General features: G+C 32.5%; 1 protein-coding gene across 1 annotated transcript; it reads left to right on the forward strand.

Moving 5' to 3' along the window:
• The first annotated feature begins 10,418 nt into the window (after positions 1–10,418).
• Positions 10,419–13,000, forward strand: LOC132185679 (WAT1-related protein At4g08300-like). Its single transcript, XM_088513115.1, has 7 exons — positions 10,419–10,633; positions 10,788–10,850; positions 11,424–11,540; positions 11,835–12,072; positions 12,169–12,327; positions 12,475–12,626; positions 12,704–13,000. The coding sequence occupies exons 1-7, from the start codon at positions 10,434–10,436 to the stop codon at positions 12,900–12,902; spliced, it is 1,128 nt and encodes a 375-aa protein (XP_088369241.1). The 5' UTR covers positions 10,419–10,433; the 3' UTR covers positions 12,903–13,000.
• Positions 13,001–13,373: the final 373 nt, after the last annotated feature.

Raw genomic sequence — 13,373 nt, forward strand, 5'->3', positions numbered from 1 at the left:
TCTGTATTTCATCATATTTGTCACTTTTACAAATGTTTATAATTTTTTCTTAATTGATTGATTGTTCTGCATATAATTGATACACATAATTCGATGATAATGGTTGCATTGTTAAGAACTCTACAATGTAGAGTTTCTTACATTGAAGACTTTCTCTGTGCAAAGTAATTTTTTATTTTCTAATTCTTTCTTCATGTATTGACATGCAAAATATACTGAAATAATACATGCAATAGCAATGCCGTTACGTGCCAGGCTTTCCTTGTTTCTTGCCATTTATTTTTTTTAACAAAGGAAAAGCAGCTTCTCACTTTCGAATTGCAATCAGTCTTAAAGTTATAAATAAAGTTTTTATTACTTTTGAATTTGCCTTGCTTTATTGAAAGATAAGATCCAATACAAGCATGCATCCTTTTCCAGAATTCCAAGCATAATTACCCATCACCTTTATTTAATGATCTATATTCATCTAAAGTGCACGTTTGCTTTCTCAGTGCACCATATCATATATATATATTAATCAAAATCTTAAAAAGAGATTATAAAATATTTCAAACAACTTTTGTAATTAATTATACTAATTAACTAAAGAAATGAAAGCTATTGCATCTTTTCATCATTCATCTCAGGTGTAAATCTATATCATTCTATATATAAATATATATATGTATGTACATAAAAATGTGTGTAGGTATATGCACACACACATATGAGAGAGAGAGATGCTTGAGTAAGATAATTATGTTTGATCAATATACGTTCCACAAGCACCTCAACAAAGAAATAAAGGAAAGATTTCACCTAAAGTTCATGATCTAGCTAACCAAACATGCACGTTGGGTGAGGATATTGATTAATTTTGTTATAAAGCAAACCTCTTAATCAACCAAAAGTGGTCAATTTTGATATTTCTTTAACAAGGATTGATTGATAAATTATAAAAAGTAACTTTAAGAATCAAAAGTGGCCGTTGTTGATATTTCTTAATTTGGCCAAGTTCTTATGTGACGTGTAGAAAGTGACTGCAAGGTTGCATTTGGTACGTTGATTAGAGCTTGAAATTTCATTTATTGGGTTATTTTATTATTTTTATGAATAGCTATTTCAAAGGCATATTACATTTTCCTGAAAATTAAAGGATAGAGGCAGAGGCCGACTTGACCACCTCCAACTCTCCCTTGAGTAACTCTTTTTTTTTTTTTTTTTTTAAATGAAATTTACCTCTCCTCAACTTGTAATTGAAAATACAGGTGGTTAAAAATGTCAACACTTATAGTTGTGAGATAAAAATGAAATTTTTAGTATTACTCACCACATGTTACTTATTAGAAAAAAGAATCTAATTAAGAATTCTTAGGGAAAAGTCCACATACCCTCCTCAAACTACCACCTAATTGACAATGTCTCCCCCGCCCCCCCCCCCCCAAAAAACTTTCAATTGTGACAATGTCCTCTCCAAACTATCAAAACTTGTCAATATTTCCCTAATGATGAAACTACCCTTAGTAAAATAAAAACCTAAAACTAAAAAATAAAATATAAAATCTGGCCAAATTTAAAAATAAAAAAATTTCCTTTTTATAAGATTTTTTTTTTATTATTATAAAAATTGAAAACTTTCGTTTTTTTTTTTTTTTTTTTTTTTTTTTTTTTTAATTTTTGTTTTATAATTTGTTTTTAAAATATAAAATTCTGTTTAAAAAAAAATTAAAAATTTTCGTTTAAAAAAATAAAAATTTTCGTTTTGTCAAAAAAAAATCGTTTTTTTTAAAAAAAAAAAAAAAAAAAAAATCAGTTATTCAGTTTCAAAAAAAAAAATAATAATAATAAACATTTCCATTTAAAAATTGATTTTTTTTAAAAAAAAATTTGTTTTTTTGAATAAAATTTTATTTTTTTAAAAAACTTAAATTTTTTTATTTTTGAATTTATAAGGATATTTTTGTCTTATTGAGAAATTTATAGGGGCATTTTTATCTTTTTTTTTAGCATTGGGGGGACATTGATAATGTTTTGTTAGTTTGGGAGGGACATTGTCACAATAAAAAGTTTGGAGAGATATTGTCAATTGAGTGATAATTTGAGCATGGGGTATGTAGACTTTTTCCTAAGAATTCTTTACATTTTATTTTTTTATTATTACTTGTTGGCCTGGGTGGAGGGAAATGAGGGAAGGAGATATCAAAATAAAATGGAAAGGTCACCCAAACTTCCCTGAATTTTTTTTTTTTTTTTTTTTTGATAGCGTAGGAGAACTTTACTCAGATTAATTGCACGTCGCAAACGTATACTGAACAATAATCCTCACCGTTAATCAAACTCCTACGGGTAACTGACCCCACCCGTCAGAACCAGTTACCAGATAATTCAGGAACTTTCACTCCTAACGGGTTAAGCAGTTTATCCTCATGCCCAAGAGGCACTTCCCTGAAAATTAGGCTCATAATAAATAAAAACACATTCATGGGTAATGACAGAAGAAGCAATTACATATTACATATTCTCCAGGATATATATGGAACTGCATGGGTCTTTGAGATAAGCCCTAATTCCTATGAAGTGGGTTTTTCTTAATTTTTTTTCTTGCTTTTACTGTTTATAATAATGCCGTCTCACATGCACTTTACTCTCTCATTCACAAACAGCTTCGATTTTCCTTCCTCATATAGAGAAAGAGATGGGAGCAGCTAGCGGCAGAGGTCCTCCTCCTCCTCCTCCTCCACGGGAGATTATCAAACATCCTGCCTGGGACGTACATCATGAGCATGCATGGCTACGTACTCTCCCCATTGCTCCTTTTGCACTGGTTCTCGGAAGGTTCCCTACACAAGCAAAAGCTAGGTCACTGCATATAATATTTACAGCGTCATCTGCGAATTATGAAAATACACAGTTTTTCATATCAGGATAAATATTAGTCTAAATGCAGATAATGATCATTTATGTATAGTCAGTATCATTGATCAAGATGGAAAACTTACTTTTTTCTACCTTTCTCTTTCACTTTCTTTTACAGGAAAACAAGGCAAAGATATTGACATTATCTATCTTGATGCAGATAATGGCAATGGGGTTCACCTTCCTCTGTTTAGCCCATCCTTGATAAAAACAAAATAAAACATATGGGATTAAAGGAAAACATAACAATAAAAGTACCGGTGCTAGGGGTGCTATAACTTTTACTACAAATTGTTTTTCAAATTGACATGAAATATCATAATTAGTAAAATAATTAAGCAAATTCACCAATTATGGACGAACACATTAGTTTGTAAATTAGTTTGTAGTAACTTTTAGTCTTTTACTTGGGAATGAGTACATATTAATCGGTGTCATTTGCATATTATTGGAAAACTATCCTAGCTAGTATACATGAGAATTAATTGGCAATTTTTATGTGATATAAAAACCAAATTATGTACTTAATTGATTTGAGTCTTGCTACCTATAATTTATCGATTGGACCAAAAAGGAAAAGGAAAAAGACTTTATCATTCATGGTGAAGTCACTTTCCATTAAAGTTTCAATTATGGATATAAAGGGTATATGCCAAACTTTCAATTAAGCATACACATATATACATATAGTTACTTATTCCAATGGTTCAAGCTAAGCATGCCTATCAATCCATGTCAAAGCTTGTTGTGCTGATGACCCTAAATAGGCATTGGTGTTCGACAGGCTCCTTTGAGATGGTTTGGTCATCAAAAACAAGCTGCCATGAAAGTACGTTCGGATCAATTTGGACAGTTATTCTGAGAGAGTTTATATAAGAATTTGTTGCTCAAATAAATTTTTTGCTGTTCAGCTACTTATTTGGAGTAGCCTATCCCCATTTCACGAAAATAGGTCTTTTCTTTTCGATAACAATGCTTCTTCTTCATTTATTTCATAAAAATAGAGCATATTGCTCTAGCAAAACAATATTATAGATGTAATGAGAAATTTTTTTAAGCCAAATTTGATCTATGCTTTGTTTAATTCTTTGAATGTTACATTCTCAATCCAGATTTGTAGTATATTCCGGCGAATCACATCTCTTGCGCGCCACTACACAGTCCATCACAACTTTCTCAACTAGACAATAATTTTCTTGCTTTTCAATATCCATTACAAGCGCATTCCCAAACGAAAATGTCTTTTCAACTCAACTTTGTAGGCGGTGAGATGATCAGGGTCGTTAGATGTACAATTTTTTTACTATCTTCTATTTCTTATAAACCACTAGTTTAATTAGTAAATGCCACGTATTCAAATTAAACACGTTATACTATTACTTGTGTGAAATTTCAATTATATCCTTAAAAAGACTATTAAAAAAAAAAAAAACAAAATAAGGGAGGTGCATATATAAGGCACGCCACCCCCCAACCACCAACCGGAGAGGAGTGGAGGTTGTGGCCGGCCCCGCCACCTTTTTTTTCTCTTCTTTTGTAATTTTTTTATTTTGGTAATTTTGTTTTTTCAATATATAATTAAAAAGTTTCACAATTAGTGGGTATGAAGTGTACTAATTGGAAGGAATACGTGAGATCATCATTAATGATATATCTAGCGAGGTGCTTGCGTGAGATCATCATTAATCATCATTAAACGAAGGTTTCATTAGGGTAATTGGATGGAGAGAGTGATTCATAAAGATATAAAAACCCAGGCAATGATTCTTTTTTATAGAAACTGAAATAATAATTTTAAATCGCAAGTAATTTTTTATTTTTCAAAAAAAAAAAAAAAAAACAGAAACAATTAATAAGCTAGCTAGCTAGGGCCAAAATATTCTCTTCCTCTAAGCCAAGGTCCATTTTGTTTTGTTTTTTTGAAAAAAAATCATTTTACTTCAATGCAAAGGTGGGTTTCTTGAAAGAAGTTGATTAGGCTACCTTCAAGAAATCATCAAATTAACAATAAGATAAGCCCATTGAGTGTATAGAACTGATTAAATGAACTAATTAATTTCATTGAACTTTACTGTTTGATCTCATGCATGAACTCTTTATTTTATTTTCTTCCTTTTGAAGCATCTGATAATTTTTTTAAAAAATTAATCTACTAAAAGAGACCTGTTATATATATATATATATATATATATATATATATATATATATAGTGAATTTTAATATTCGAATCACTTGTGAAGATAAGACAACGTAGTTGATGAAGATTAAGAAAGTTTGTTAAATTTTATAATCGATTATTATTAGTATAAAATTCACCACTTCACGCGTTCTAGAATAAAATAAACCTAATTCTTAGGTGCTTTGATGCGTATATCTTTCACTGGAAGTAATCTTAAATATATATTTATATCAAAAAGAAAATCCATTGGCAAGTTATTTAAGTAATAATATCATCAACTTTAAGCATTATTTTTGGTTTTATTTTTTGTTGGATTCTATCTTTCTTCTGATTTTAATTACCTCGGTATCTTCCTTCTGATACCGGGCATTTTTTTGCTGGAATTATGTTTAATAATTGCTATTTAATTAAGTAATATCGATCAGCAACTTAATTTAAGCACTAGTTTTAGTTTTAATTAATTTCCTTTGTTGATTTATTTATATATTCCTTCTGATTTTACGTCAGTGTAATAATTGGAAGCATTATCATCATAGTGGGAGCAAAGATTATGGCCCCATGCCATCAACCACTGCAAAGGGCGGTGACCACCAAATTGGTCAATGGTCATATCACAGACAAATTGCGATCAGCAAGCCTAGAAGTAAGGAAATCCAACAAGGATACCCATATTTGAAAGAAAAAAGAAAGCCAATTTTGTCTACCACTTAGCTCCTCTTTACTATTTGAAAGTGGCAATTGTTGTCTACGGCCAGGCAGCTCACATGGAGATCGAAGGCTGCCGGGCTCACATACTCCACGGAATCTAGGATACGGTTCGGCCTCCTAAAAAAGCTGCTCAAATTTTAATGAAATTCGGATATTCCTGGAATAACCTAATTTTGTTAAACATCGTTTATTAAGGTAAATTGCCTTGGAAAAGCTAATGTTGTACGAATTGATGGTGCTTAATTAAGTATAAGATTGATGGCCATAATTCAGCTCTCAAGCTTAATGTAATCCGACATATATTTTTGCCTCCTATGTGCTATAAAATCACCTTCCTGGTCATAAATATATAATAGCAAAAAGGAACTTGAGCATATCTTTTTTATGATCGAATTATGTACGTTAATGTCACTATCCAAAGTATAAATGAGAGGCTAGGGAAATACCAATAATACGACAATAATAGTTTCTTTTATATATATATATCATAAATGAGAACGATTTAAGTGCACCTTTTGCACAAAAGTCACATTTTGTGCTATCAATAAGAAGCTGACACATCTTCCATGACTTGGAGTGGCTCGCCGGGCATCCCATGGCCTATGGGGTGGCTGGGAGTGGCCGGCGAGCCACTCCCATGGGCTGGGGGTGGCGGCCAACCACCCCAAATCCGGATCTGGGGTGGCAGCCAGCCACCCCATGGCCTATGGGGTGGCTGGCGAGCCACCCATAGGCCATGGGAGTGGCCGCGCCGCCACCCCTAGGACTAGGGGTGGCTGTTGGTCACCCCAAGTGGGGGAGGAGTGGCTAGCTTCAATTCTCTCTTCTTCTTTTTTTTTCTTTTTTTTTTTTTTTAAAAAAAAAATTATAAACAATTAATTTTTTATGTTATATGTGATATAATCAAGTGTAGTTAAGCTTTTTTTTTAAAAAAAACTTAAGTTTAATAAGTTTGCTTAGGTGTCAACTTCTGATTGGTTGCACAAAACTCACATTTTGTACAACCACCTCTATATAAATTATTCTCATCATAAATATAGTTGTCATGATCATCTATCAAAGCTTTGGTGTGGTTTTGTTATATTAGTCTTCTTCTTCATTGGCTTTAGCTTAATTATGTCAGTGGGATGGCATCAATGTCACTCTCAGAAACCACGTTCCACTGTCTTGAAACCCACTCCCTAATTCATGCAGCTCCATTAATAGAATTGCTGACCCATTAATGTATCCTGTCAATTTAAAATGCTTGGTTTTTTCTCTCCCGACCATCTCTCACCATCAATCTTCATTTTAAAACATTTCAAATTAACTTGTGTCAGTGTATGATGACCGAGACTTGGTTGCATATATATGATCATGGGATCCACCTTGTAATGACATTTTCACTGTACAAACGTTACCACTATTGAATCCAATCATTATGTTTAGAGTTTTTTTTTTGCCAATAGTCACTATGCAAATGTCACTACATAAATAATGATTTTTTTAGTCTCCAAGGAATAGCTCAATCGGCTGTGAACCACGCCTCATGAAGTGGAGGTCACTAGTTCAAATCTTCCCTCCCTCTTCCCTTGTGTAGACATGTAAAAAAAAAAAGAAAATTGATGTTTTTTGGGCTTAAAACATTATCTTCCAAGAGTCACTATATGTGGGATTTTTTTTTTATTTTTTTTTATTTTTGTAGTGAGGCATGAAATTAAGGATTTCAATAAGCTTGTCTGAATTTTATATGAATTTAGGTAGTGTATGAGAAAGAGGCTATGAGATTCACTTATTTCGGGTAGGTACATAGCCTAAATACCTCAAATTAAAATACTGCCCATGATAAGTTATTAGCCTCGTATAGTTTTGGAAGAATAATATATTGGAGAGTCTTTTTTAGTGAGTTCATAATATAGTATGTTAAGACGCTACACAATTCAAAAGCTTAAACTCATAGATTTGAGCCCAACAATACTCTATTAATAACTCATACTTCTTGTATATTTCTAATGTGGGGATTATTATTTTACACTCACAAGCAAATTTGCTGAGCACCGTTGACACATAAAACAATTTCAGCAAAATGGTGAGGGTGAGGGGGGATGATTTGTTGTCTTTGAACAACTTTGGTGAAGCTAATTAATGTGAATGCTTCAAAGTTTCTTCTTGAGATGCTAGTTTGTTAATTGGAGTAAAATGGTGAACAAAAATTATTGGGTTCTGACCAAGAGGAAATATTGTTAGTTTCCCTTTTCGGAAACCACGTCACTTGGAGAGATAAGATATGTCAATCCTTTCTAACTCGTTTTTTCCAGTCCACATGTCTTTTTGTTATTTGGTTCCTTCCCAAGAACATGTCACAGACAAAGCTTAATGCATGCATGGCAGAAGTACTATTAGGTCCAATTGGTGACGTAAGTGATGAGAAATGTCTTTTTGGATGAGTCGGGATTCAATACTCTTTCAGGCAGCTGGCGGCCATTTTTCTATTGGTCAGTTTGGAAGAAATCAGTGTTCTAAAAGCATTACTTATCTTTCTATTGGTCGGGATTCAATGTGCTATAATGTATATTGTACTGATCACGACCTCCCGGTTTTGAATAGATGAATCGATGGACTAGGCAAACATAATGTTGCCTAGTCCATTATGATAAATTCCATGATAAGAAAACAATGCATGTATATATATATATATATATATATATATATATATATATATATATATACAACTTTTTAGTTTTTTCTCTTAATTAATTATATGTTAAAGGTTTCAATATTGTGCATAATTAAAGAGTTTCTTACAAATTAATCAACTTTTAAAAGTGATTTGTGTCTTTTAGTATGTGAGAAATATATGTTTTTTTTTTTTGGTCAATATATAACTTAAAAAAATATATATCAATTTTAGAAGTTGATTTATAATTAAGAATTTTCTACAAATAAGAATAAGACAAACCCGAATTAATTTAGGCTCAATGCATTTCCACAATGCCACTCATGTTCGATATATATGATGTGTTGGCATGCAATTGAGTCTATTGAGATGAGAATGTCTTCGGTTTTTTTCTTTTTTAATTTGTGGATGATTCTTAACCACATCTATCCATTATATACAGTGAATCAAAAGTGATTATTTTATATGGCTGATGGCTCCATACCTACCACGCCGGATGTAACCCATCTGTATTGTTCATCCCATTTTGTAAGGTGGGATTCCTCCCACCTGATTTTTGTTGGAGTCCAAACACGAAAGCACCAACTTTGATTCTGAAACTTTGTCCCCCCGCCCCGGCCCATGTCTTTTATTCATAGAAGAATACAATTGGTGAGAATCTCCAAAGTCAATATCCTCCAATAATATTGTACAATTTATACAATACGGAGATTTTCCAACTCTATCTTTTAATGGTTACTAATAATAATAATATATAATGATTAACAACGTACGTGGTAAAATCTCCTATGCAGGTCAATATCTCTACGGAAAGGCATCTTGCAATATATACTTTCAAACACACTGCACACATACACTTGCTCGATCGGGAGAAAAAGAATACAATACTGGAAACACTGATCAAGGGCTGGCATAAATATTCCCTAGCTACTCGATCTGTCATATATATTGGTGGCCAAAAAATGTACAAAAACTGAGAATATTTCATTTGGATGATTGATTAGACATCATAACGTGAAAGCTTTTTAATAGAGAGGAATGAGCAGTTGTTGGCTTGCTTGCTCCAAACGTAACTATATATATATATATTATAACATGAAACCCATATCATGAACAGAAAAAACGAAGGGTAGCAAAAAAAGAAAAGAAAAAGCTAAGCTCATCATCGTTAATCCAATATCAATTGAGACTAGTTAATTAAGTAAACTGAAAATGTTTGATTTATTGGGATTTTTTTTTTTTGTAGCTAATTAATTGATCAAAGTCAAAAGAAAAAAAAAAGACAAAATTAGGTACAGTAAATCTTATCATGCTTTTGACATAATATGATCTAAAGCTGAAGCTGAAGATATATATAAGTTGATTTTTTGATGAGTGAGTTTGGAAAATTAACTACTAACCACGTCATCTGCACTAACATTAATCTTGATTGAGATATACTTGCATTAATTAGAGTAAATCCCCGAATCCAATGATTGTATCTTTTAGAAATGGTGTACGTATGTACCCACTCACTCATCTTCGTAGCACCTATAGCGCCACTCTCCAAAAACGTTACACATATATATGTAACCCCACATGCATGACGATAGTGCACTTAGCCTAATTTCTATTTGGTGGTCAATGAATCGAATCCCACACTTCCCATTAAAATAATAAAATAAATAAAAGGCAAACATTATTATCATCATAAAGATCCACAGCGACGATTCTAGTTTGTTTGTAATATGGTGTTTTTTCACCCACAAAAAAGAAAAAAAAAAAGGAATATATATTAATAATGCGGACGTATTAATTCAATGGATAAGGGAATCCAAGAGAGAGTGTGACAGGAAATGCTTTCGACTTGTGTTGGTATAGTGCATAAAGGGGTTTTCTTTCTTTATTTTTGTCTCTTTGCTTTTTTCTTGTCTATAAGAAGGCTGTTTCTCGTTTTGGTGGTGGCAGCCACAAATTATAAGAAGTAAGAGCAAGAGAGAGAGAGAGAGAACGATGGCGTTTGGGATGTCTTCCGAAGCCATTAATAAGGCTAAACCCTACGTGGCAATGGTGTCCTTGCAGTTTGGTTACGCAGGAATGTATATCATCTCCTTGGTGTCTTTGAAGCGAGGCATGAGCCACTACGTACTTGCCACGTATCGTCATGTTGTTGCCACGCTTGTGATCGCTCCCTTTGCGATTATTCTTGAAAAGTCTCTTTCTCTCTTTCACTCACACGTGCGCATATATATATATATATATATATATATATATACTGATATTTGAACTAGCTAGATTCCCTTCTACGTTATTTTCTTTATCAATTTAATGAATATTAATTTTGTTTTCTCTTCTTTTTGCGCGCAGGAAAATCAGACCTAAGATGACTCTGCCCATCTTCCTCAGAATTGTCGCCCTTGGTTTCCTGGAGTAATGCTCTAAATATATACCTTATTTAGTTGTTTATATATATATATATCATGAATGCGTTTAATTATCTGGTACTTGTTTGTGTAGGTATTTATGACTGTACGTATATAGGCATGCATGCATGATGCATATATATAATCTTCTGTTATTTATTTATTTTTTTAATCAAGATAATTAAATTCTTTAATTTGGATGGGGATTCTGTTATTTCATGGACATGAAATCACTTAATGGTATTCTGCATATGGACTATTGCATATGATGATCAGCATATGCAAAGCCGCCATAATTTTCTGGTTGAAAGATGTCTATATATACCTTTACAGAGACTAACTATATATCTAGGAATATTCATGAATTCTCTGGAAAAAAAAAAATCTCAATGGGTTTGCTAATTAAATATAGTTAACTTTTAAACTGGAAATTAACAGCTAATTAATTAATTTCTTGATTCTTAGTTTTTTTTTTTTTTTTTTTTTTTGGGTGGGGGGCTGTGAAAATCATTTATTAGGAAGAAAAAAGAGGTAGTAAAACATGAATAAAGGTCTAATATTGGTTTATTACCTGCTGCAGGCCGGTGCTTGATCAGAACTTGTATTATTTGGGGATGAAGTACACGTCAGCCACATTTTCAGCTGCCATTTTCAATATGCTCCCCGCAATAACCTTTATAATGGCAATCATCTTCAGGTACAAGCTAGTTTCATTTTAATTTATGTACGTACGTCATCATTCACTAATTAATTTGCAAATTAATTAATTAATGAAAAGCCATATCATCATGTAGCGTTACGAGACAGCAATTGGCTCACACTGGGTCCACAAAATAGACACCCCAGGGGCCAGTTGCATGTAAAATAATATATTATTCTTTTAATTTAAATAATAAAAAATAAAATAAAATTAGTATCAGGTGTTTCAGTACTTTTCCTGGAATATTCATGCTAAATTTTAATGATCGATTACGCAAAATAACATGTACAGGCTAGAGACAGTGAATTTCAAGAAATTACACAGCGCCGCCAAAGTGGTGGGCACAGTAATAGCGGTGATGGGAGCAATGGTGATGACGTTGTACAAAGGCCCCATCCTTGATTTCATTAGCGGCCGGGGCCAAAGCCACCACAAAACCAGCGCTGAATCCGCCGATCAGCATTGGATCACTGGCACGCTAATGCTCATAGGCAGTTGCTGTGGCTGGGCGGCTTTCTTTATTCTCCAAGTCAGTTTAATTAATTAATTAATTAATTAATTACACATTAATCCATTATTTTATTATTTTATTTTTTAATGAAATTATCTTGTGGGTAATTCTCAGTCATTTACGTTGAAGAAGTACCCTGCGGCGCTGTCTCTCACAGCTGGGATATGCTTGATGGGCATGTTGGAAGGTTCAATTGTGACGCTTGTGATGGAACGTGACATGAGCGTCTGGGCCATTGGATGGGACTCCAGGCTTCTTGCCGCTGTTTATTCTGTAAGTATATATATATATATATATATATAGCATCGATCCCATGCTCACGAATCGATCCTTTATTCTGCAATAACTACATGCATGCATATTATACGTACACATGAAAAGATTCAGCTTTAAATATCTTTTGAAAAATGTTACAATCAGGGGATAGTTTGTTCGGGAATCGCATATTATGTACAAGGATTTGTAAGCAAGCTTCGTGGCCCTGTGTTCGTTACATCTTTTAGCCCACTCTGCATGATCATCACTGCTGCTCTTGGCTCCATTATTTTAGCTGAGCAAATCCACCTTGGAAGGTATATATAATATTAATGCTCTTCATTAATCTTTCCAAATTTTACATATATATAATGTTTGTTTATATATATTTCAGTGTAATTGGAGCCATTCTCATAGTCTTCGGCCTTTACACTGTCGTATGGGGTAAAAGCAAAGATGTTCCAATTATCTCAAAAGTGATAGAAATCGATGAGAAAAGTGGCAGCCAAGAACTACCAATCACGGACACTACTAAATCAATCGACACCAGTCGCAATAACGGGATATTGTTAAAGAATCCGGCAACAGTCTAGGGTTGTGAAAGATTTCATACACTTTCTTTCTCCAAGCTTGGATTAATGTGTATCGATCTGCTTTTAACTTATTTAATGTTCATTGGGATCATTTACAATAAGAGCTATATAAATAATTAAGTTATTTATGTTTTGCTATATATGTTGCTAATTATAATATACAAGCTTATACCCTGCGCTATGGGCGGGTTTTTCTTATTATAATTTATTTAAAAAGTTTTTAAAAGATTATCAATATAACAAATTTTCTTTTCTTCACTCAATTAACTTATTGCTATTAAAAATGAAAAAAAAAATATATTTATAAGATCATTTTGAACCATATTTCCCTTCTTTACTTAAAACCATAAACTCTTATATTAAATAAATTTAAAAATTCATAAATTTTAATCGTTATAAATTGAACATGATAAATATTTGTTCTCATACATGAAAACCTGGATTAATCAATAGTAAAAAATGAACAATGTC

This window comes from Corylus avellana, chromosome 2 (genome assembly GCF_965113065.1).
Source record: "Corylus avellana chromosome 2, dhCorAvel1.hap1.2, whole genome shotgun sequence".
In the NCBI taxonomy this organism is placed as follows: domain Eukaryota; kingdom Viridiplantae; phylum Streptophyta; class Magnoliopsida; order Fagales; family Betulaceae; genus Corylus; species Corylus avellana.